The 26935-nt window shown below is 37.8% G+C and overlaps 1 protein-coding gene across 26 annotated transcripts in view; it reads left to right on the top strand.

Annotated features, from left to right (window-relative positions):
* MICAL3 (microtubule associated monooxygenase, calponin and LIM domain containing 3) overlaps positions 1 to 26935 on the top strand; it is a 217999-nt gene that overhangs the window by 98276 nt on the left and 92788 nt on the right. For all 26 annotated transcript variants that reach the window (XM_039364504.1, XM_039364665.1, XM_039364415.1 and 23 more), the window contains exons 2-15: positions 1409 to 1788; positions 7007 to 7214; positions 9292 to 9408; positions 10340 to 10441; positions 11075 to 11230; positions 12237 to 12337; positions 13644 to 13901; positions 16138 to 16253; positions 18342 to 18468; positions 19184 to 19277; positions 20122 to 20269; positions 20405 to 20601; positions 21670 to 21782; positions 23292 to 23354. In XM_039364504.1, the coding sequence (XP_039220438.1) occupies positions 1525 to 1788; positions 7007 to 7214; positions 9292 to 9408; positions 10340 to 10441; positions 11075 to 11230; positions 12237 to 12337; positions 13644 to 13901; positions 16138 to 16253; positions 18342 to 18468; positions 19184 to 19277; positions 20122 to 20269; positions 20405 to 20601; positions 21670 to 21782; positions 23292 to 23354 (2064 nt within the window). In that variant the 5' untranslated portion in view covers positions 1409 to 1524. The remainder of the gene's footprint in view (positions 1 to 1408; positions 1789 to 7006; positions 7215 to 9291; positions 9409 to 10339; positions 10442 to 11074; positions 11231 to 12236; positions 12338 to 13643; positions 13902 to 16137; positions 16254 to 18341; positions 18469 to 19183; positions 19278 to 20121; positions 20270 to 20404; positions 20602 to 21669; positions 21783 to 23291; positions 23355 to 26935) is intronic.

Raw genomic sequence — 26935 nt, 5'->3', positions numbered from 1 at the left:
CCAGAAGAGAACCAACCTAGAACTAAGGAGAAATTTTCTGACAGTTAGAACAAATAATTATTGGAATGGCTTGCCTCCAAAAGTGTTGGACAACTATTTGTCTGAAATGGTATAGGATTTCCTGCCTGAGCAGGGGGGTTGGACTAAAAAACCTCCAAAGTCCCTTCCAACTCTGTTATTCTGTATTCTGTAATCCAGGGGTCTTCAAACTTGGTCCTTTTATGACTTGTGGACTTGTGTACGCTGGGTGAGGAATTCTGAAAGTTGAAGTCCACAAGTCAGAAAAGGGCCAAATTTGAAGACCCCTGCTGTAATCCCTGTCACCCTCCTCTTGTGATGTATAATCAGAGTTGGCTATATGCAAATCCCATTGATTTCACAGCATTTCTTTGTTCCTTTTTCTTCTTTGTCCTGCCTCTGATTGTGAAAACAGCTCTTCTTGGAGGGCCATGAAACAGCAGTTCTCAGACATTTTGGCTTTAAGACCCTTTACATTCTGAGGGATCCTTGGTGCTCTCTGAACTTGGTTCTTTCCTGCAGACATTTCATTACCCAAATTAGGTAACATCACCATGACTAGCACTGATGATGTTATCTAGTTTGGATAATGAACTATTTGTAAGAAAACAACCGAGTTCAGAGAGCTCCAAGGACCCCTCATTTCAACCTTGAGCTACAAATATTCTCCTTTATTGGTACATTTACATTCTTAAAATTAACTGGGGGTCCTAAAGACTTTTGTTTTATGTGACTTATATCTTTCAATATTTGTTGTATTAGACATTAAAATGGAGAAACGTTAATCTATTTATTTCCTTGGCTTTGTGACTTCCTGCAAGGGTATCAGGGAGCAGCAGAATGACTACTGTAGAGTCTACATAAAAGTAGTTGTTTTAGCTCTGCTTATTTTCATCACAGAACCTCATTTGCTCAGAGATTGAAACTGATAGACCAAAATAAGATGTGTAGTAAGAAGCAGGGAAAGAAGTACACTATGTATGTTTTGGAAGTATACTTTTCATTGATAGTTGTGCGGCTTTCCATGATTGCTTTCATTTTGGAGGAGAGAAAACTCCTAGATACAGTAATGCATTGTGGATTTACTAATGATGAACGAATGATACAGACATCAATAGAGCTCACGAAGCATTGTTTTAAAAGTCTTCCTTAAAAACAGAATTCCTAACCTGTATTTTGCTAAAAACATGAAATCTCTGCTTGATGAAATTAAGGATGTGATAGAAGGCAGCACATACGGCTTTATTATTCAGAATGGACCTTTCTGTGCCCTTCCCTCTGTTTAGCAGCTATAAGCTGAGTGGGTTTTTTATGCCAGTAATAAGATGTGAATGTAGATATAAATTCATCTGTGCCTATCTAGTAATCTTTTTTCTTTTCCTTTCTCTAGATTAATTGTGTTTATGGAGTAAAAGAAGCAATTATTGATGAGCAAAATACTGGACTAGAAGACAGGCAGACTGGAACATATCAGCTGTCCGGGGGTCCCCTGGCCGAACTGGAAGCATGCAGGAGGGGATTAATGGAAAGATGAACCAGGCCCACGTCCTCTTTGACCGATTTGTCCAGGCTTCCACCTGCAAAGGGACTCTAAAAGCCTTTCAAGAGCTCTGTGATTATTTGGAGCTGAAGCCCAAGGATTATCGTACTTTCTACCACAAGCTCAAATCCAAGCTCAGTTATTGGAAAGCAAAAGCTCTTTGGGCCAAGTTGGATAAGAGGGGCTGCCACAAAGACTTTAGGAAGGGGAAAGTGTGCGCCAACACGAAGGTGAGCATGGAAAAATGGCTTACGTTTCTTTGACTCCTACTTAAGAGAATGGTTTCCATATGCTATATATCAGTGTTTCTCAACCTTGACAATTTTAAGGCACATGGATTTCAACTTCCAGAATTCCACAGCCAGCAATGCTGGCTGTGGAATTCTGGGAGTTGAAGTCCACATGCCTTAAAATTGTCACGGTTGAGAAACACTGCTATATATAGTTAACTATGTGTGGATGAACTAAAGCAACAGACTTTAGTTTCCCAAAGCATCCGTCCATGTTTTGCTAAGTTGAGCTGAATTATGTTCTTTGTAATGTTCAGATTAAATTGAAGCTTTGGAATCCCTTGTTAAAAAGGAAAGACCCCAATGGCTTATGCTTGCTTGTGCTGTTTGCTCATCTGGGTTTGTGTTCAATTAACAGCCTGAAATCAGCTGATACGTGACTGCTTTCATTGGCAGTTACTCATGGTTTTGCTTGAGTAATGTACATGAATAGATGGTTTGTTCCCATTGCATCTATTATGCCACTTAAAATGATGGTTGGCTCCCCAAAGCCAGTGTTTGCTTAGAGCAGCGTTCCTCAGCTCAAGCAACTTTAAAATGGTTGGTCTTCAACTTCCAGAATTCCTCAGCTAGCATACTAATTGGGGAATTCTGGGTGTTGAGGTCCAACCATCTTTTAAGTTGCTAAGATTGAGAAGAACAGGTTTAGAGCAATGAACAAGTCAGTCCCCCATTTAATGCCATGCAAATTTCTTTTTTCTTTTTAAGCTCATTACTAATTTCTGTTTTACTTCATTCCAGTCAAACAGTGAAAAATCTGTTTACGTTTTCAGGAAAAAAAAACATTTGGGAGAAGATATTAGGCCACTTAGCAATACATTAGACAAGAAAATATTTATTTTATTTTTCTTAATTTTCTATTTGGATTTTGATCTTCACAAGGCTCTCTTGAATAAACAAGTAACCAGTTTTATATAAAATAGTATAAAGTTAAGTTATTCTCTGAAAGCGTCAATTAAACTTAAATGTCTGACTTTCTTAATCTAGACTCCCACTTCTGTCAGCAAATCTAGTAACTTTTCTGGGTTCTGTCAAACAAAGTCATATTTAAACAATGATTCACTTAGAGCATGTGGCCTGCCTTGTACCAGCGATGAGTAGAGAAATGGTCAGCAGCTGTGTCGGCTTCTATTCCTTATGCGCAGTTACGACAGGTTCCTAAGCTGTGTACAGTTCACTGTGTGCTTTGGGAGACCATCTGCGCATCAGTTTGTCAGTATCCAACTTTTAGCCCTATGGTTTCTGTTCTGGCTGCCTGGTAGCTTAATGAGGCATATCCAAATATGTCTCCCTAAGTGAAATGAATCAAGGGTCATGATCCTCCGAGAGGAAGACAGATGTTTTGTTCCCAAAAAATAGAAAGAGAAATGAAGAAATTCTCTTACATTCTAATGATAAGAAGAGAAGTAGCTGTTGAAAACAAAGGAACAGGCAGGAGATAAAAGGGACTGTAAACACGACTGCTATGAAGCACAGTGCCTTTGAAGATTAGGCTGAAAATTAACTGGAGGGGGTATTTTCTTGTGGTTTCCAGATTTTTTTCCTATATTGTTTCTCTCCTGTGGCATTTTTTAATAGAATCATAAAGTTGAAAGGAACCTTAGAAGCCTTCTAATCCAACTTCTATTGCATTCAGTTATGTTCTTCTGGCCCTGGGGAAGTACACCCCTTTGGCTTACTGCTCCCCCCTTTTGCCTATATTAGGGGTCTTTTATGGACTTCATCTCCCAAAATTCCTCAGCCAGCTAGCTGGGGAATTCTAGGCGTTGAAGTCCACAAGTCTTAAAGTTGCCAGTTTTCGAGAGCCCTGTGCTAAATGATGGAGGGAAGGGGGTTTGTGTCTGTGTCATGTGTTTCTGAAATTATTTTGGGTAGGCAAGAACGAATGGTCTGTGCAGATGGAGATCAGTTTATTTTGTAAATGTGGTGTCTTGATTTACAGACCATTAATTGCAATTGTACATCTGTCTTCTTCTATGTCCCAGGTGGTCCTTGTTTGTTTATTTAAAGAACATGAGTTCTCTATGTATATTTGCACACATTTGGAGGGGGGGGGGAATGGGAAAATCCCCAGGTCTGGTCTCAGATTAAAACCAATAACCCATGTTGATGCCCAAGATGTAGAAACTAGGCAAAACACAGGAGTTTTCTGCTTGCTTTTAATTCATTCTGATTTCTCTGTCTAATCTCCCTTCTATGGGATCATCTTAAATTGAGGACCATCCTTTTTTGAGCAAATGCAGTATTTCTTTTGTAACATTGAGCAACGGTTGGCCCTACCGCATTTGCTTATATGTCCGAAAGGTGCTTTTTTCAAGAGGCAACTGGACTTTTTTGTTTTTCTTTGTAGACGTTTCGCTTCCTCATCCAAAAAAACTTCTTCAGTTCTCTTGGATGAGAAGTGAAACGTCTTGAAAGAAAAACAAAGAAAGTCCAGTTGCCTCTTGAAAAAAGCACCTTTGGGAGAACTATGACCTGGATCAGAGGTAGGCAACCTTGGCTCTTTTATGACTCGTGGACTTCAACTCCCAGAATTCCTGAGCCAGCATGGCTCAGCTTGGAAACCTCTCCCTTTCCCCTCAGCATGGCTGGCTGAGGAATTCTGGGAGTTGAAGTCCACGAGTCATAAAAGAGCCAAAGTTGCCTACCCCTGCCCTGGATGATTGAGAATCAATCTCCATAGACATTTGCTTATATGTCAGATGCCTTTGTTGTTTTGGATAAATATCTCCCACCAATTTTGTTTCATTCTAGTAATACCAAGAGGCAAAAGAGGATAAGAGAGCAAAAGGGAGAGTTTGAGGTTCACATCTGTAATATGGTCTGCATATCCAGCAGAAAGAAGGTTCTAATATATTATTATATATTGAATATATATATCATATATTGAATATATTGTTGTTATAAGTAGTCCACGACTTAGGACCACAGTTGAACCCTAAATATCCATTGCTAAGCAAGACTTCTGTTAAATGAATTTTGCCCCATTTTGCGACGTTTCTTGCCATAGTTTGTTCAGTGAATCCCTGAAGTTGTTAAGTTAGCAACATAATTGTTAACTGAATCTGGCTTCCCTATTGACTTTTTTTGTCGGAAGGTCATAAAAGGTGATCCTGGCGTAAGATTCATACATGGCTGGAAAGGATAACTAAAATACATATAGAATTTAGGCCAGAATTGTTTCTGCTAGGAATACTAGGATCTAATTATGGGAAAGAGAATGAATATTTAATATTACATATATTGACAGCTGCGAGAATAGCATTTGCCCAATACTGGAAAAATGAAGATATATTCCACCCGATGAGATTATAATTAGGAAAATTTTAGAATGTGCAGAAATGGATAGATTAACGTTAGAGATTAAAGAGAAAGAAGACTCAGTTTATTATAAAGCATGGGAAAACTTTTATCAATGGTTAGCAAAATGAGATAATGAAATTGAAATTTATTAAGATGATTGATTTTTTTGATTAATTGATATGCTTTATAATCTCTGTTATTTTTGTTGACTACAGTTACTGATCATTATGTTAGCCCTGTGGAATACTTGTATCCAGATGATAGTTTGCTTGCTAAAGCGTGAAATGTTATTGGGGGCAACCCCATTGTTGTACCCATTCCCACCCTAAATCCTCCCTTGAACCCCACCATTCATAATGACCCTCGCTTTTCCCTATCCTGAAAAAACTTAATAAAATATATATAAAAAACAAAAGGTGATCCTGGCACACTGCAACTGTCATAAAGATGAGTCCGTTGCCTGGCGTCTGAATTTTGATTATGTGAACTTGGGCTGCTGCAACAGTTGTAAATGTGAAAAGGAATTATAAGTCACTTTTTTCAGTGCCGTTGTAACTTCAATCGGTTACTAAATGGTTGTAAGTCAAGGACTATCTGTACTTCTGGCTGCAGACGTGGGTTGCCCTTAATACTTAAGATTAAAGATGGACAGTATTTAATATTTATTTGTTATGTATACGTAAGGGTGTGGGTCTATACATATGTTGTATATAGTATGTTTAGGTGTGTGTCATGTATGTGTTTTACTTTGAGAGCGGGCAACTAAATTTCATTTTTGATGTGTGCCGTTGTGCCCACAGTAAAAAAAATGACAATAAAGGTTATCTTATCTTCTTATCTTATCTCAAAACTCCTCTGCAAATAAAAATTAGTACAACTAAGACGGGACTTGGAACCTTTCCCCATAATTTGTTCCCCCCTGCAAAGTTTTAGGATCTGATCTGGATAAGGGGAATCATCCAGAGCTATGTGACATCTGAAGTTATATGTTTTGCTCCATCAAGTTGCACAGCTGTATGCCCCTGTTTGACCTGTTGAAGGGTGTAATTGGAGCTTCTGGACAGCTGCAGGTGGCTAACCAGATGTTGTCACTGGAAAGAACAGAGCTAAAATCTTTTCACTTACTTAGAAGGGGAGGGGGAAGGGATTCCCTTGAGAAGCAAGCTAATTTGGTAGTCTTGCTGAATTTTGAGGTGTTGTGGGACACCGGTGGGTACTCATTTAGCCCACAAGCTACCAGTTTCCTGCTGTTGTAATTCAGCCATCCCTGGCCTGGTTTGGTTTTAATTGTGGTGCCTGGGAACTTGCTTGTAATTTTATAGAGGGTCTCACTTGAAGCTGCAGGATTATTGTAAAGGAAAATATAAGTACAACTCAGACAATAATCTTCCTGAACATCTGCAACTTGTAACAGTTTCTAGGCCTCTGCCACTGAGCTATACTTCTCCCAAAATGCTCTGAGGTCTGAAGTAGAAGTCTAGCAACTACTTATTTGGAATCCCATCTGTTTCTGGGCCAAATGGATTATATGTTGTAGAACTGCATTAGTTTTGCAAAGCAGCATATGCATGCAGGTAGCATTCACTTTTCTAAGTTAACCAAACTATGTTGTAGTGGAAATTGTGGTCTGAAATCCTGCAGTTTCTTGATACAGGTAAATGGAGCTTTTAAAATTACTAGCTTTGTTGTTATTGTAAGTGTTCAGACTGAAGCTATGACACTGTTTTGCAGCAGTAAGTCTGGAAAGCTTATTTTAGGATACAATTATTCTACTTCAGTACTTTCTTAATTTTTTGGTTCATAGAAAGTCTGTTCATGTGTGCATAATAATGCCTGTTCTTTCCTTCTCTCCTAGTGTCTCATTATTGGGGCTGGACCCTGTGGCCTTCGGACAGCCATTGATCTCACCTTTTTAGGAGCAAAGGTGGTGGTGATAGAAAAGCGTGATGCCTTCTCCCGCAACAATGTTCTGCATCTGTGGCCGTTCACCATTCATGACTTGAGAGGCCTTGGCGCCAAAAAGTTCTATGGCAAATTTTGCGCAGGAGCCATCGACCATATCAGTAAGGACCACTTACAGGTGGAAAGAGTGGATAGTATATGACAGTGATGGCAAACCTATGGCACGGGTGCCAGAGGTGACACTCAGAGCCCTCTCTGTGGGCATGCGCGCCGTTGCCCCAGTCCTAGGCCTTCAGCTGGGTTTTATAAAACCTTTTCACTTTAGGCCTGTGCTGCCATGTGCTAAAAAAAAAAAGGTTAAATCAATCAGTCAATTTCAAGTTCTCATGGAAAAAAAAGATCTTGCAAAGTTGGAATTGATTGATTGAATTTTTTAGTCCAACCCAGTCTGTCGTTACCACCGCAGCCACACCCACCCAGTGGGCCACACCCACCAATTGGCCACACCCAACCAATGGGCCACACCACCTGGCACCCAACGATGCATAAGTGGGTTTTGGGTTGCAGTTTGGACACTCGGTCTCTAAAAGGTTTGTTATCACTGGTATATGATGTCACCATAGTAAAGGTTGAGGACAAATGGATTGTGTCAGGTTTCATTGACGAGGTAGACTTAAGAAAGAGAAGCTAGTATGAAAGTCTAAGCATAAGGTATAGATTTGAGGAGAAAGCACGAGTAACTTAAAACTTGGAAGTTTATTTTTTATATATATACCACCAGCTTTAATAAAATCTTCTTTAAAAAATCAGAAATATGCTTTTATTCCAGTAGGGATGCTGAGATCCACAAGGTAGGTTCCAGGCCTCCTATCCCAAAACTCAATTGGGTTCTCATTCTCTAGCCCCCTGCTTTGCATTGGGATAGCAGCTGTGTGTTTCCTGTTCCTACCTACTATTATTCAGAGATGCTTACCTGGCATCTATACTATAAGTCCAGTGGGAGAAAGTGGAGCAGGATCTTGTACCCTATGTTGCCTTTCTGGTGCTTAAAAGATAACAATACGAAAGATGAAATAATTTCTACTTGATTATATATCATAGAGATGTGGTGATTAGAAGATTCCCCTTTACCTCAATCGATCTCACAGAAAATGAAGAAAATCAAGCTCTTATAAAGTAAAATGAAAAATTGGGGTTTTTTTTCTTGCAAGTATTAAAATGATAACATTCAGTATGGAAGAAAATAGATTCAGAAAACCCCAGTTTATGGTAATGCAGCGCCTTACAAATTCATTAAGAAATAATATTCCAGAAGATAATGCAGTATTCTGAACAGACCAGCAGGTGGTGGTGGTGTCTGTCACAAATATTGTAATTTCTTTTTGAAAAAAGTTATATCTTCATTAACATAACCTGGAGCATAAATGAGAGTTGAAATTAAACACTCATGTCCAGGATGTTTACAGAGACAAAGAAAATGAGGATTAGAACAGCACAGAAAACAAGTCAAAAACCTAGCACAAATTCTATGTTTTACCTGTTTACCAGAAATAACAGGTTTCCGGAAGTTTCTTGGCTTCAATTTCTTGGACTTCTTGGAGATCCCAAGTGTTCATCAAAATCTGCTGGGAACAATAATAATTAGTATTCAAACCTTTCTATAGCCAGCATTTGGAAGTTCTGGATACTCTGATGCCATATTAGTCCATGTATGCATCAAAGAGCCATCCCTCACTTTTAGGGATGTGGATTCTGGGGTGTGTACTTTCACATGGAGATTACATTCACAACAAACTCTGGTTAATAACAGATCCAGTGCGATGCTTTTAGACTGAAAATGTAGCTGTCATCTGTATATGATAAAAGTTAATAAAATTTAATCAACTCTCCATGGAATAATCTCTTATTTTGGGAGCTGTTACTACCCGAAAGAGAAGCCTAAAAGTGCCATAGGCAGCTTAATTGTTCAAGAAGGAAATCCACACAATAATTTTCTCCTGACCATCATGATTAAATGGAACAGAACTTGGAATAGTTTTGTTTTGTCTGATTTATGGCCAGTTGCATTTGGAACTTACTTTGGACAGTTCTTCTGTAGACAGCATTTTCAGGTGCTTTTAATCATATTGTTGCCTAGATTACATTTTAAGTGACAAATTTTCCAACGGATCTTTCAGATATTGGAGTATAAATTGTGAAGAATGTCTCGTCTTTATTATTTACGCTTCTGTTTCTCAGGTATTCGTCAGCTTCAGCTGATACTCTTGAAGGTCTCCTTAATCCTCGGTGTTGAGATCCATGTCAATGTAGAATTTCAAGGTCTTTTCTGTCCTCCTGAGGACCAGGAGAATGAGAGTAAGTAGGGTTGGCATTGATAGCAGACTCTGGGTGAAAGTCTTGCTCTTTATACAATATCTAAGGAATTACTCTTATATAATGCAGTGTGATGGCTCAACGATTCAGACACTGGGCTTGTCAGCTGGAAAGCAGATAGCCCAAGTTTGAGATGAGTGCAACGGGGTGAGCTCCCATCCTCACCCGAGCTCCTGCCAATCTAGCAGTTTGAAAGCATGCAAATGCAAGTAAATACCCCTTCAGTGGGAAGGAAACAGTGTTCTGTAACATCCTGCTGGCCACATGGTCGCAGAAATGTCTTTAGACCAGTGGTTCTCAACCTGTGGGTCGGGACCCCATTTGGGGTCGAACAACCATTTCACGGGGGTCGCTAAACAACGCAGTCCACCATTTTTTCCCCCTTTTCCTTAGCTGTGCTACTCCCTTTTATTCTATTGGCTTTTGAAAGCCAATAGAATAGACTCTCTTGAATAGAGTCTAATTCTATTGGCTTTCAAAAGCCAATAGGAATTGTCCAGGCTGTCTCTGCCCTGCTGAGCCCGCCAAAAGTCCCATTCTGCAAATGGTACTGTACCAGTTGAGTAGTCCTCGACTTACGACCGGTTGAGTAGTCCTTGACTTAACGACCGGTTGGGGGTCGCGGCATTAAAAAGGTTGAGAACCACTGCTTTAGACGGTGCTGGCTCAAAGGCCCTTGAAACAGAGATGAGCGTTGCCCCCTATAGTCAGCAATGGCTAGCAGAGTAAGATCCATGGGGACTTCTTTACCTCTATTCTTGTATAATCAGGCCATCATGAGTAGTGGCTGTATGTGACTATTCCACTTTACAAATACTGAAAGGCCCAGTTAAATATTGCTTGAGTGTTTAAGCCATTTACATGTCTATATCCAATTTTGTACATGCTTTGTTAATATATAATTTATCCACAGGGATAGGTTGGCGTGCACAAGTCTATCCAAAAACACATCCTGTATCAGAATATGAGTTTGATGTGATAATTGGAGGGGATGGAAGGCGAAATACTTTGGAAGGTAATTGTGGCTGATGTTTATCCTGATGTGTAGAACATGCCTGCAACCCAACTATTGCCAGGTTAGCCATGCTGGCTGAGGATGATAGGAAAAGAAGTCTACCACAGAGGCAAGAATTCTGTAGCCTCTGCTTATTACTGCATTATGCTGTTTTCCTTGTGGCCCTTTATCCAGGGAGACATTTCAATGAGAATAGATTATATTAGATACATAGACTGTATGTTCAAGCATGTTATTTGCATACAAGAGATTCGTTATTAAGTTATTTTCGAGTTTTATGTCCTATATAATGGAACTGGGAAAAGAATTTTCAGCTAAGGACTTCCAGAATTATTATAAGGCAGAATTGAGAAAGGCCAGGCAAAGTGATGATTTAACTAAGTATGGAATTGTTTGGATTGTATTTTTTTCTGTAATGTTTCATTTGTTTATCGTGTTTCCAAAAAATAATATTAATTCCATAGCTCTTTACACATTACTTTGTATATGGACATGATAGTGCAGTTTCATTTGGAGGGGAGAAAATTAAATCCATGGTAGATTACTATAGATGTAGAATTAGAGTCACTTTTTTCCTCAGGCAGATGATTTGAAATTTGAGGCCTGTTTTGTCATGGTGTATTTGTTCTATAGGGTTTCGGCGAAAAGAATTCCGTGGGAAGCTGGCAATTGCTATCACGGCAAACTTTATCAACCGGAATACCACAGCTGAAGCCAAGGTTGAAGAGATCAGCGGTGTGGCTTTCATTTTCAACCAGAAGTTTTTCCAGGATCTTCGAGAAGCAACTGGTTTGTAGAAATGATTGATAGTTGAAAATAAGCAATGTTATCTCATTATGTCTTTGTTCCAGAGATGCTCCTAGCCTATGAACGCTGTGAGTTTTACAGTTTGCATGTAACTAATGAACTAAAAGAAGGGGCTTGTTTTGCAGCTTCTACAGAATGTTTTCTTTGTGTATTCATGGCAACCAGATCTTTGGCAACTAGAACAGATAGTCTTCATTTAATAACCACAATCAAACCTAGAATTTTGGTTGTTTGTCATTGCAGTCATTAAATGGGTTATGTGACCTGATTTAATTTTATGACCATTTTTACTATGGTCAGAGAGTGAGACCCCGCAGTTGTTTCTTGAACAGGCATTATTTTGTCAGAAACCAGCATCAAATGTCACAAATTATGGTTGTGTTATGCAAGGCACTACAATTGCTCATAAATGCAAGCCCGAAATGTAACTTTGAATGTTTGTTAAGAACTACCTGTATGTGGTTTCTTAAAGCTTCTGAAATCATTAGAACTTTGCCAGTGCTATGATAGGAATACACAGGAAACATCTTTTTTAAAAAACATTAAAGGAACCAGATTTTTCCCCTGGCTCATGCAGTTGCTTTGGGAGCTGTTGTCATTTGTCTCTGTACACAAAGTCATTTTCCCAGCAAGCAAAACAATTTACTGGGCTCAACTTCCAAGCAATTGGACATGCCCGGAAGAAGATGATTCTTTGACCATTTAAAAGAAGGTGCTTCCTAATTTGTGCTTTCAGAAGCCGTTCTTTTGAAAGACAGCCAAGAATCAGTATTAAATGAATCATCCAATTATGGAGTGGAAGGAATTTTATAGAGAACCTGACCTTGTGAGTTATGTTCTAAGTGATCTTTTGAAGCTGAGTGGACAAACATGCTAAATTGATATGCATAACTACTATTGGTGGCAGTGTTTAGCTCATTTTGTTGATTTGGGCTAAGCATTTATGGTCCTGTTCCTTGACCCTTGATCTTTCTTGATTCCATTTTAGGCATTGATCTAGAGAACATTGTCTACTACAAAGATGATACACACTATTTTGTCATGACTGCCAAAAAACAGAGCTTGCTGGACAAAGGGGTCATATTACACGTAAGTGTGCTCATTACAACCTCAGTTATATTGATGAGGCCATTGACCTGCTTAAAAAGATTAGAGGATCATAATATTAGTTTTCATTGCCCTATAATCCTTCAGAACAGATTGTAATGGACAATTATCCATCTTTTGCAGTAACCACCATGGACAACCAATGTCGCAGGAAGGGTTATTTGGACAATATCTTTTTGTTTTAAGACAACTGATGTGGAATCAATTGTCCTTAGTAATTATTTCCTTCTAATTTATTCAGAATAATAGAATTTTAATACTATTATATTAAATGTCGATTGCCAACTTGTTCAAAGTAAGGAGGGCTTTCTCCTGCATAAGCTTCAAACAATGAATTGCATCCATTTTTCTTTCTCTGGAGAGACATACAGATTTGTGGTGTCACAAAAAGATCACAACAGGGAACGATTGAGAAGCAGATAAAGGAAGATGCGGCTACTTCCACTCATGTTCCCCAGCAACTGGTGCATTTCATATTTTTGTATGAATATGAACTGCTGTGAAAGTCAAACTGACTGTTCTGGCCCATAATGAAAAATGTGAATGCTGAAGGCAGTCCATTGCAGAGAAACACCAGATCCACCTCAATTGTCAGTATTATTGTGCTACAAATAATCGATCTATCCAGTCAGATTTTGCGTGATCTCCTTTGTACTTTCTGTTTCTCTAAGGCAGTGTTTCCCAAACTTGACAATTTTAAGGCATGTGGACTTCAACTCCCAGAATTCCATAGCCAGCGTTGCTGGCTGTGGAATTCTGGGAGTTGAAGTCCTCATGCCTTAAAATTGTCAAGTTTGGGAAACACTGCTCTAAGGAACATTGGGCAGACTTGGCAACAGTACGGGTAGCCCTCGACTTACAACCACAATTGAGCCCAGAATTTCCATTGCTAAGCAACGGTTGTTAAATGAGTAGTGTCCCATTTCACAACCTTTTTTGCCACAGTTGTTAAGCAAATCACTGCCGTTGTTAAATGAATCATGCAGTTGTTAAGAGAATCTGGCTTCTTGGAAACCAGCTGGGAAGGTTACAAATAGTGATCACGTGACTCCAGGACAGTGCAACTGTCATAAATACATGCCAGTTGACAAGCATCCGAATTTTGATCACGTGACAATAGGGATGTTGCAACAGTCGTAAGTGTGAAAACCGGTTGTCAGTCACTTTTTTTGGGTGCCGTTGTAACTTCCAATGATCATTAAATGAATGGTTATAAGTCAGCTATCTGTAATTCAGTACAGTAATTCCTGTACTGTTATCTTCAGTGCATTTTTATTTTGCCTGGCAGGATTATGCAGATACGGAACTGTTACTGTCACGAGAAAATGTGGACCAGGGGGCTCTGCTCAGCTATGCCAGAGAAGCTGCTGACTTCTCAACTAATCAGCAGCTGCCATCGCTGGACTTTGCCATCAACCACTATGGACAGCCCGACGTTGCGATGTTTGACTTCACGTGCATGTATGCCTCAGAGAACGCAGCCATGGTTCGAGAATTAAATGGCCACCAGTTGCTTGTGGCATTAGTTGGGGACAGCTTGTTGGAGGTTTGTTCTCCACAAGTCTTACTTGAACTTGTTCTATTTTCTTTTTTGTTTTCTTTTTTGTTTTCTTTTAATATTTATTCTCACTTTACTACTAAAATGGTAAACAGGTACCATTTCAAAGTACCATCATAGGCCTTTTTCCTGAGAAGAAATGTGTAGCTCGTTTCCTGAAGGACTTAAAATGGAAGCAAACTGAGTTTTGTTCAAGTTTTCCAGTCTAGGATTTTAAAAAACTGCAGAAAATAATGAAAATAATATTTTTAAGGAAAATAAATGAAAGTGAATGCGGAGATAGATTCCAGCAGCCTAGCTACCCACTTATGAACTGAATTATCATTTAAACTGTTCTTCTGTATGTCTAGCTTAGTCATTCTGCTTCTCTAAAATCTTTTTTTGCCCAAGAAATACAGGTAGCCCTTGACTTAGGACCACAAATTGGGTCTGAATTTCAGTTGTGAGTTGGTGTGGTTGTAAGTCATATCACGACAATAACAATAATAACAACAACTTTGTTGTTTGACAATAACAACTTTATTGTCACTTTGAATGTACATCAATCGGCATACACCAAAATGAAATTTCGTTGCATACAGCTCTCAAAGGGCCACCACTTCCGATATACACTCACGGTTACTCATGCCCTTGTCACCTCAAGACTGGATTACTGTAATGCACTTTACATGAGGCTACCCTTGAAGAGCGTTCAGAGGCTGCAGTTGGTTCAGAATGCAGCCGCGAGAGCGATTGTGGGTGCACCAAGGTACACCCACGTGTCACCTATCCTCCGCGAGCTGCACTGGCTTCCTGTGGGTCTCGGGACGCAATTCAAGGTGTTGGTTGTCACCTTTAAAGCCCTTCATGGCTTAGGACCAGGTTACTTACAGGGCCGCTTACTGCCGCATAGTTCCCAGAGACCGGTGAGGTCCCACAGATTGGGCCTTCTTCAGGTCCCATCGGCCAGACAATGTCGGCTGGCGGGCCCTCGGGGAAGGGCCTTTTCTGTGGTGGCTCCGACGTGGTGGAATCAACTTCCCCCCAAGATTCGAACTACTCCCACCTTGCCGGCCTTCAAAAAAGCTATTAAAACTCTCCTGTTCCGGCAGGCCTGGGGTTGATGTCCCCGGGGGGGCCGGGATTCGATTGGGACATGCTGTGTGAATGTATTCATTTTTAATTGTTATACTTGTTTTAATTTTGTACGCCGCCCTGAGTCCCTAGGGATTGGGTGGCATATAAATTTCATTAATAAATAAAATAAATAAATTAATAAATAAATACACTCCTTGTTCGTGGCTTCCAGCTGAAATTTCAGATTGTCCATTTTAATCACTAGGGAACGAACGGTGGCAAACAGGACAGATGGAAACAGAGCTCCATGTGGATTAGCCCTCAAATTAGATTGTATTCCTGCACAACAACCTCGCCTCCTTTCCTTTTTCTGATCCTGATTCTTCCACCTTTTCCTTAAAGAGGTTGATCAGACCCACTTTTATGACAATTGTTATGATCGTTAAACGAATCATGTGGCTGTTAAGTGAATCCAGCTCCCCCAATGAACACACTAAGCTGCTTTTTTGTGCCACAGGAGTGATACAACAGTTGTAAGTGCAGGTACAGGTTGTGAAGTAATTTTTACATGGCCATTGTAACTTTAAACCATCATTAATGAATCATCATGCGTTGAGAACTACTTGTACATTAATATGTTTTAGCGAATAATATTAAGTTACTCAACATAATGAAATTTCATTTTGTCCTCAAAAATTAAATGAGTAGCACGTGTGCATATCTGAGGTAATTTCATTGTTATATATTGAGGGCATATTTATGCTTTTTGGAGTCACGGATATCTCTGAAGATGACTGGAAAGGCAATATGAACAGTTCAGTTGAGATTAGAATTGTTGTTTTAAGAGTAAATGAGTTTTGTTGTAACTTTGATTTCAGCATAAAAAGGAATGACCTGAATTTCTGACATTTTAAATTTACTTGATATTCCATTGGTATGAAAAACATGGTTATATAGAGTCTTTAATTTGGCATTAAACGAGGCTGTTCACAATATAAATATTGGACTTCATGAAATTATTCCAGAACTTTGAGTGATCTCTAGCAGTCCCATCTGATCTTGTCCTACAGATCCCTTGGGGTTTTAAAATAGTTTTGCAGTGTACATGCCAAGGAATATGTTTTTCCTTCTCTTATTCCTCCCAACCCCTTTTTATAATTGTTTCCAGCCATTTTGGCCAATGGGAACTGGAATAGCCAGAGGCTTTCTTGCTGCCATGGACTCTGCCTGGATGGTACGAAGCTGGTCCCTAGGAACAAGTCCTTTGGAGGTCCTTGCAGAAAGGTATCAAAATGCCTATTTCTCTGTCTGCATGTTTGTACATCCATGTGTATGCTGTCATAAGCAGGAAATGTATCTAAAAGGTATCTACTGTATATCTAAGAGTATGCAACTTCAGGCTCATCAAATATGCAGTGTATGTGCATTTATTAGCATCTTCCTATATGTCAATTCTGTGGCCTCTTATTTGTCCCTGTGCTAGTTTATGTGTTATCCGGAGATACTTATCATTTTCTGTGTTCAGTTACAATAGTTTAGCAAGGAATAACACACTTTTCTCTTTGTGCATGGGGTAAAAGATGGCTTAAACTTAACTAGTTAAACATAATCAGGTGGACACAGGGAAAGTTGCCTAATTATGCTTCTAATTGGCAACATTCTTAAACCCAAAACTCAGGTTAAAAAACACGATTGCTATGTTCACATAACACTAAGCCCAAAACGAACGATATAAAGTTTAATGACATAGTTGCTTCAACTTGCAAAACAATGTTTAGGTTATCACAACATATGAACGAGAAATTATTCAACCCCTTTAGCTTAGTTTGTGTGTGGTGTGAGCATAGACATATAGTTTTATCTTATATATATCTACCTGCACAAAAGTAAGTCTCTGTTTGGTGATTTTTAAAAATGCCATTTTTAAAATGGCAGTTTTAGTGAATTATTTAACTCTGTGGGATATGTAAAAAGGACACGGAAGATTTGTCTAGACAGGTTGATCAAGAATATTATAAGACACCATAATCAAGGTTGTAGTTCATATGAGTCAGGATGGATTGAAATAACTGAAACCTACATTTAAGTGGCATTGTTAAAATGGCATTGAATACAGCAGCCTTTCAGAATTACAGGAACTGATCATTTGAAAATGAGCTATTATATAGTACACTTACCTGTCTTAAAAAGTTTGAGGTAAACAGCAGTGTAATTAAAACCTACTGTATTCTTTTCCAATATGCATTTTTCTTTCATTAAACAATAGCATTATTAACTTCACTTTTTGTACATTGGAGGAGATGGTAAAATATGGAAAAATGATGGCAGTACAAAAACCTGCATGTCTTTTTGCTAAATATTAATTATTTCCTGCTCCCCTTGAGTTTCATTTCATAAAAGAATTAACAACATAATGCTCATTAATAACTGCCTCTTTTTCTCTTGTTTAACTCCCTTAAATATTCCAGCCTAGTGTCACTCACCTTTTTGGTTTTCTCATTGCATTTGGTTCCTCTCAACAGACACAAAGCATTGTCCTGGTTTGAAGACTGCACAAAATGTGCAGTTTGTCAGACACCATTTTACTTATTTTTGCATGGCAAAAAAAATAAAAAATTCCGTTGGTATATACTTCACTGGCAGTGAGTAACCATAATCAAGATGACTTCTTCTCTATTTTACTTGCCTCTGAAGAGGAGTTCCTTTCTCTGCTTACCCAACCAACCAGCTCAGTTAAACACAGAAGTCTCTTGCAATATGGAAGATTCAGAAAGGGCCCTCTTTCATTAATTTGAAAATATAAATGCTAGATTTAAGCTGTTTGAGTATGGATCAGGCAATTATTCTAGATGCGGAAAAGTATTTGACAGAAATACATGATTTATGACCACAATTGAGCCCCAGATTTCTGTTGCTAAGCAAGACAGTTGCTAAGTGCATTTTGCCCCATTTTGTGACCTTTCTTGCCACAGTTGTTAAAAGAATCACTGCAGTTGTTAAGTTAGTAACACTGTTGTTTAGTGAATCTGGCTTCCCCATTGATTTTGCTTGTCAGAAAGTTGCAAAAGGTGATCACATGACCCTGGGACACTGCAACCATCATAAATACGAACGAGTTGCCAAGTATTTGAATTTTGATCATGTGAACATGGGCAGTGCTACTATGGTCATAAGTGTGAAAAACGGTCATAAGTCCCTTTTTACAGTGCCATTTTTAACTTCGAATGGGCACAGAATTAATGATTGTAAGTCAAGGACTACCTGTAGTTGGGACACAACAGTAGATGCCATCCTTTGCTCTTAGAAGTGAAGTCATGTCTGTCAATGTTTTTTATATCACTAAACCAGGCATCATTGTCCTATTTTTCCTAGAGAGAGCATCTATAGGTTGCTGCCTCAAACTACACCGGAGAATGTCAGCAAGAACTTCAGCCAATACAGCATTGATCCTGTCACTCGATACCCCAACATCAATGTCAATTTCCTAAGGCCAAGCCAGGTAATTGGCTCTGTCCTGTGAGGTTCCAGGATATATGATGGACACCTTATGCAACCAGTTGAAGAAACAGCATTAAAGTAATATAAATACAGTACTGAAGTGGTACAGCATAACATGTCAGCTGCAGCAACCGAACAGAATAAATCAAAGCTGGTCACAAAAGAAGTCTTGGTATCACTTTTGACTTTGAGTAGTTATGTTCATTTATGTCCATGGAAGGATATTAAATAATAGAAACGATTGTTTATTTTATATGCCTGTCCAAATAATTAAAACAAAAGGTCTATTGGAAAAGGAAATAATTTCAGAATTATGTGGGCAGATCTTTTTGGTAATCTTTATTCCATAAAAGGTATAAACAAGTGGTAGCCACTGGCTACCCTAATCCAGTTTTGGAGGAGGAACATCATTGGTCCTATTAAACAATTAGATGGGAGATCTCAGTGAATCCTGGGGTGTCTTATAGAGGCAAATGTGGAAACAGTTTAGGATAGTTTTTAGACAATATGCAATGTTCAAATGCATTAAAATTAAGTATCATTCCAAGCAAGAGTAATTAGCCACCAATCTTTCTGGCTTCCTGTGTTATATTAGAAGTGAGTTTTCTGCAGATACTTAATACAGTTTGCCCACTCTTTGGCCAATGAACAATTAATTGCTTTGTTATTATCTTGACATTTGATGTGATACGTGCACTGTTTTTGGATTGCTGCAGGTACGTCATTTGTATGATACAGGAGACTTGAAGGATATTCATCTGGAGATAGAAAATTTGATGAATTCTAGGACACCAAAGTTATCACGGAATGGTAAGTCATTCCATGTATTCGTTTGTTACTGTCTTTTTTTCTTCCCTTCCTGGAAATTTGAAATTGGACTCCATGCCAGCTGCCATTTTCAAATAGTGCATTAAGAGAATATTGGCTGGATATTTACTTAAGCTGTGTTGTAGCCATTAGTGATCTCTTTGACCCTCAGGCTCTTATAAATATACTTGGTATTCACTTATGTACACTTACATTCTTATGGATAAGAATGAGAATAAAAACATTTTCCTTAGTGCTCTGTGTGCATTAAAAGCAGAGAAACGGAGGGTTTTGCCATGCTATTAAAACCAGGAAATTGGTATTTTGTGAGTGATGTAACTCTGAGTTTATAAACAATCTTTCCTAATGCAATGCCCCATTAAGTGTTATGTTACAGCCTTCAGAATTCTTGGCCAACATGCACTTTATACAATATTGGCATGAAATTCTTTAGTCTCTAGTCCAATATATATGAAGAGCACCAGTTAGAATAAATTTGATTTATAATGGGGATGGACAGCCCATAGCCCTGGGGCTTCATGTTACTTTGAATTCCATTTTCAGTGCCCAAGCTATCCCTCCTAAGCATGATTGTTGAAGACTGGTGTCACAGTTCTTGGGCCATTTTGAGTTGGGAAACAGAAATAGTTTTTTTAAAAGAAAAAAAAAGGAAAGACAATTGTCAAATTCCTTCCCAAACCCTGTGCACGCAACTCAGCTATTTTGTTTTTCTTAGTTCCCTGCCCAAATATTACAACTGGCCTTTGTCCACCAAAATGATTGAGAATACTAGTAGTTGCATAGTCACATCAAAAACTAAAATACTGCATCACAATGTTTATTTCAGAGTCTGTGGCCCGTTCTAGCAAACTTCTGGGCTGGTGTCAGAGGCAGACAGATGGATATGCTGGTGTGAACATAACAGATCTTACAACGTCATGGAAGAGTGGCCTAGCACTGTGTGCTATTATTCATCGATTTCGTCCAGACTTGATGTAAGCAATAGGATTTGCTTGTGAATGGCTATTTGAAGAAATTCAGTCAGGCAATTGAGGGGGTGTTTATATTTTCGTAAGCAATAGTAGATAGAGTTTTTGTTATAATTTAGAAAATGCATTTTTCTCTTCCAGAGATTTTGATTCTCTAGATGAATACAATATCGAGAAGAATAATCAGCTAGCATTTGATGTTGCTGAGAAAGAGCTTGGAATATCCCCCATCATGACAGGCAGAGATATGGCATCAGTTAGTGAACCAGACAAGTTGTCCATGGTCATGTATCTCACCCAATTTTATGAGATGTTCAAGGACTCTCTTCCTTCCAATGGTAAGATACATATTATGAATCTACTACAATCTTTGAAAGTTGCAATATAGAATGGACTGCTCTTGTTCTATTCCAGAAGAAAATTTATTTTCTTTTGATGCTGAATGTTTTCTGTGCCTAATTTTTCCCCCATATTAAGATAGTGAATACAATATAACAAGCTGGAATCCCAACTGTTCTCACAAGACATTATTTTGTGAAGCGTTCTGGACTGAACTATTTTTGAGGTGATGAGACAGAAGGTTGATCTGTCTGCTACTGTCATAGTCATAGTGTCTTCCCATTGAGATTAACTCTTTACCTTTGTGATATTTTTACATTGCTGATGAATTATGCAAAAATGTTCAAACTGGTTCTGTTTCTATTTAATATTAAAGACAAAAATGTGACCTTAATAGAAGTAGGAACTTCTAGAGCTGGCATGTCAAACTCGCAATGTCACGTGACGTTGTGCGACGTATTGCGACTTTTTCCCCATTGCCGGCAATGGGGTGGGAACAGTTTCGGTATGAGGCATCTGGCCTGCGGGCCGGCAGTTTGACATGCCTGTTCTAGAGGAAGAAAGTTGAAAACTTTCTGTTAGAGCAAGTCTGAATAACAGGTTGTAGTGAAAAACATGTACCTTATATGACCTAACCAAATGGATTATAGCAATGCTATCTGAAAATGTAGTTGTGTTGCCAAAGCTAAAGTAATTTTGCAGTAAGCATATGAAAATAAATTGATCACAGAAAAATAATATCTTGTATTTTAACTTTGGAGATAAAGAATACATAAATATGTTTTAAAAATAATGCCTTCCTTGTTAAGTGTCCCCACTCTCATGCTCCCCTCTCTACTTGAGGGAGACAGATATTGTCCTATTATGGATCTTAAATGATCAGAATAAAAATCAATTCCTAAAATGGAAAAAAGATTAAATAGAGGATTAGGTTTTATGGTTTGCAATCGAATGTAGACAGTAGAAATAGCTATACTTGTGTCACAAAGAGCCAACATCAAAGCCCCAACTTTGGGAGATTTCTGATTTTGTGATGCCTCCATTGATTTTTTTACTTATTTTTATAGATAATCTGGAATTGAATGCAGAAGAAAAAGCTGCTTTAATTACTAACACCAAATCACCAATTTCCTTCCTAAGCAAGTTGGGACAGACCATTTCACGGAAACGGACACCAAAGGTAATAACAATGTTTTTTGAAATAAAGGTAAATCTCCATAATGTTGTAATTTAATAGCCCACTTGAAGGAACATCTGTTAAATCCAAATTTATATTATTTGCATTGTGTAATTATGCAAATGAACCAATTGGTCATAATTTTCTCAGTGTTGGAAATAATTTTAGAAATAATAGATTTTGCTCGAAGTTTGAGGGTGAAGTCCAAACTAAAATATCCAGTGTATCCAAAATCAACTGAATGGAAGTTAGAGAATTAAGTTTTTACTGTATTGAATTCCTAAAGGCTGTGTTTTGATATGAAGTTGGGTGCATGGTTTTTGAGCATCATATAGTTATTGGGTAGCTAGGAAGAGAAGCTCTGAGTGACTGGTGCTGACAGTGTTTATCTACTAGAATGATGACTATGATGGTCATTCACTGGCTTTTTTTAGAGTCTGCACATCTGTAAAAATTCATTTTATCTATTTTGCTCTGAAAGATTGTCATTATTTACTTGGTTACTTTGCTAATGTACAGTAGGTAGAATGAGTGTAAAAGCTATGCTTCATATAGATAATCAGTAATATCTGAAAATCAAGAAAAAGTAGCCTTGCCAAATGGGTGCTAAAAGTTTGTATGCAAAAGAGTCGGTTCCTGGTGGCCCTTATTTGAACTGAAGTAGAAGTTTCAAATGGAAACACCTGTGGTCTCTGAATTACAAACAGATCTATAACAGATACTTATAGATATGTGTAATATTATTATACATATAATAATGTATATGTATATGGCATCAACTCTGAAAGGTTGTTGCATGGATAACTGCAGGTACTCCTCAACTTATGACCAGTCACTTAGTAATTGTTCAAAGTTACAGTGGACTCCCCCCAGCTACTAATGACTTGTTTTCAAAGTTAACACAAACATACACAAACACACAAACCCCATATGATTGAATTTTGGGCACTTGGCAACCAGCTCACCTTTATAACTGTTTGCAGCATCCCATGGTCACATGATGACTCTGTCAAGCTTTGAGCTTGACAGGCAGACCCCCCTAAAATGTAGTTGCAATGTTTTTGCCAGCTTCCAGTATTTATTTCCGTTTTCTGGCAAAAACTGCCCTGTGGGGAAAATTGATTCACTTAACGATCGCAGCATCTGCTTTACAACCATGGTTGTTTCCTTAATGAACACCACCAAAAACAAATTGCCAAAAAATAGAGTGTGGTCATCTGATGCCTCGACTTACGACTGCAGTGACATACGATCATAATGCCAGACTCAGTTAAGATGTAAGTTGAGGACTACCTGTGATCAAATCAGGGCACATTGTCCCAGTTCTTCCAATAGAGGTTGTAGTGGATCATTGAATAGGCTGAACTAAAAAGTTGCAGACACACTGGCTCACTTCAGAAAGAGGTCCTCAGGTTGTTCTCAAGATGGGAAAAACAGGAATAATAACATTATCAAAATATAAAATCTGATATAGAGACAATGGGAGCTCAGAATTATCTTTCTTCTGCTTAGGATAAAAAAGAGAAAGATCTGGATGGTTCAGGAAAGAGGAGGAAAACCAGTCAGTCAGAAGACGTAAGTAACACTGTTTTCATTTTTCAAATTCCTGTTCATTTTAGAATCTTAGCTAATTTAAATTAGAGGAGTCAGGGATCATATGTTTGCAGACTGCATTGAACTGTGCATTTTTAAATTAGCAATTTCTACTTCAAATGAAATAAATGCAAAAGCCAAAATAAATTGAATGCAACAGTTAAAATAAATTGAAATCAAGAGCTAAAATATTCCAGGTTTGATTTGCCAAACCACAGTCAACCTATTAGCTAGAACTATTAGCACTCATTCTGAGAATGGGCTTGTCCCCTTGTTCCCTTTGGGACTATCTTCTCCAGGTTAAATTTGCCCATCAAACTTTGGCTGTGAGAAGATGCAATGGGTACCTCCCCCTTTAAGAGATCAGAGGTGTAGAAGCCCCCCCCCCAAAAAAACAGCAATCTCTAATTGTGAGACACTTTATTCTCTGGGTTTAGGCTTGCCTCTATCATTTTATACATTAGGAAGCAGCTGAAAATATTTTGAGTTTGGAAGCCACAGCACCAATTTTTGTTAAAAAGATATTTAATATTTGGATTTTATGGATATCTTGCTCTTGTAAACTACCTAGATTTGCTTGAGTAAGCAATGTACATACCACTGTAAATAAAGGAGTAAGAACTTAATTTTAAGAGGTTGAGATCTGACTAGAGCTCAGAAGAATCTTGCATTCCTCAGCACAGTTTTGGGATTTGTAGCAGCAAGAAACCTGAAGCCCACATTACTAAGCTTCTTACTCAGAGTCACTGGGGTTTCTAATCCTTAAGAAGTCATTGAATGGCTGCCATGTAGTTTAAAAGATGCTTAATCACCAGCTTTAATTTCTACAAATATTAGATGGGGAGGAAAGTGTGTTTCTGAGCTTTCATTTCCAACAGTTGATGTGATTGATCATGGACACATCTGAATATTTTATTTATCACATATTTACACTGCCAATCTCACCTAAGTGACTCTGGGCAGTTTACAGTAACAATTAGAATATTTCTAGAATAAAGTAAATAAAATAAAGTAAAAATAAACCCAACCATATCTGTACAGTTGGATATTAAGATGAACCATTCTGCCTTTGCTTTGACATTCTCTTTTGTACCTTTAGGGGTTTAGCTTGTACAAAGGATTGGTCATTTATGTGATTCTCCATGTGCTAAAAAGCTCAGAGACTGCTTTCCTCCCCTTCTAGGGTTTAGGAAACAATCTTGTGTAAAGCGAATTTTAAAATACATGATATATCCCGATAGAAGATTACACATTAACATTTGTAATTCTGAACCAATACGATTTGTTTTTCTTTGCTTTCCTTAGCTGAACATGGGGACTTTGCATTTTTAATTTGTTTTTGTAAATGGCCATAGATCATAGGAGAGAGAAATAAATAGAGAGATTTATTATAATAAAATTAATGTATACCCAGAAAAAAAAGTCAGCATAATAAGTATGTGGAACTTGGTAAAGAGTAAAGTATTATGAATTATATCAAAGTTGTTCCTGGTTAGACGTCGTGGCATAACGGGCTCAGGAAAACGAGGCTCCGTTTTCCACGTCCGATTTTGCTTTGCTGGGGACCCTAAAAAGGGTCTAAAGTCGCCCTGGAGAGGTGACGAAGAAGAAGGGGACCCTCATAGATTGCAGACAGCCTTTCCATTTGATCCGAGGAAGCCCTTCAAACCGGCAGAAGAAACCAGCCAGAAGCCATTGACAACCCAAGATAAGCACTAACTAGCAACTTCTGAACAACACGGATGGAATTGGGTGAGAACAATCCTCTCTTTATAATTTTAAAGCCTCTTCCTGGAAAAAAGAATTCCCAAAGCAAAGAATCCCCCAGATGATAGAAGAGGAATTTCTGCCCATTCTCTCAGGAAAAGAGAAGCAGCAAATAACTTTCTTGGAGGGAAATTACAGAAAACTACAAGATTAATTTGGGGACTAGAAGTATTTTTAAGACTTTCTTTTTGAAAAGATATTTGAAAAGTTGGTGAAATAGGTTTGGACTTAAGAGCTGGAAGATGGATGTTAACAACATTTAGTGGTGAACCTTGGCATTGCAATTTATTATGCTTAAAATTTGACACAAAGCCCGGACAAAGATAAGGCTCTTTGTTGTTCCTGGAAACTTTCAATTTTGCAGACTGCAGCTGGGAAAGGGGGGGGGGGAATCCTTGGGCTGTTTTATCTGTATAAAGGAGAAAATAAACCATTCTAAATTGGCCAGCCTGGATTACAAATATTGACTGACTTTTAATTTCAAGAATTATCAAGAAACAATGGGAAAGTTGCTTCTGGACTATTTCTCTTTGGAAGAAACATGTATAATCAACAAGAAAATGTAAATGGACTTCAGAAAGAAATTCTTTCCATATTGAAATCAATTTAAGAAACAATTGTTTTAAATTATGAGGAGACTAAAAATAATTTAAATAACATAAAAGAGTAACTCTCCACCTTAAACTTACAAGCAAAAAACATTCAGAAAATGACCATAAAGAATGAACTAGCAACTCAGAAACCAGAAGACAAAATAGAGGAAACTGACATAAAGATAGAGGATTCGAAAGAAGAAACAATCAGAAAGGCACAGATAAATAAAAATTTGGAAGATATAACACTGGAAATGGGAAAGACATTTTACTTTTCAAGACTTCAGAACATATTTGAAGACAAGGAAGAAGAATTGATAGAATGGATGACAGAACTGTTAGGAGAAATGCTGAAAACTGGGGAACAAGAAACTGAAGGAGAAAGAAAATGGAGGCTGTTTAACAAATATAAATGGATTAAATGTTTTTATAAAAACACTTTAATTAAATTGTCTTTTTTATTTCAAATAATATATACAAAAACAGAGGAAGAAATACTTGGTGACCTAAATGCACTGATTTGCAAAGATATTTGGCAAAGGAAGAAAACTAGATTAAGACTGAAGAAAATAGAGGTCCTGACTAATTAGATGAGGTATTATACCATCTAGTGGATGTTTGAATATGATTAAAAGAATAGACAATTATTAGAAATAAAAGGACCATTATAAATTAGAAGGAAGTGATTTGTAACTAGGATAACATAATTTTTTATGAGATGGGAAATAATGAAAATACTAAGAGGGTTGGTATAAGGGAAGCTTTTAATTACCTATATGTAATTAATTATGAGAAAAATCATAATTGATAAAGTTATTTTGAATATTGACGGGAAATTAAAATTGAAAAAAAAAAGGATATGGATTGATTGCAAATACATTTGATATATGTTTTGGCTAGAGAAGATATTATAAACTAATATTATTGACACTATGTATAACATTAGAAACATGTGACAAAGATGTTTTATATTTAATTGTATAGATATTAATAGCAGCAAGAATTATACTTGCATAGTGTGGAAAAATGATGATTATTGGAAGAAGAGAAGACCTGGGAAATACTGGATGGTGTAGTATTGGATATTTTGAATGAAAGTTAATATATACCACTGAATGATAAAGGAACCCAGACTCTGAATTGTTTATTAAGTACTTATGATTGTAAAACTTGAAATTAATAAAATATTTACAAAAAAAAGAA

The sequence above is a fragment of the Crotalus tigris genome, unplaced genomic scaffold (assembly GCF_016545835.1).
Source record: "Crotalus tigris isolate CLP2741 ecotype Arizona unplaced genomic scaffold, ASM1654583v1 scf7180000017541.2806704, whole genome shotgun sequence".
In the NCBI taxonomy this organism is placed as follows: Eukaryota; Metazoa; Chordata; class Lepidosauria; order Squamata; family Viperidae; genus Crotalus; species Crotalus tigris.
Note: the sequence above shows the minus strand (reverse complement) of the source record. Positions and strands in the feature narration are given on the sequence as shown.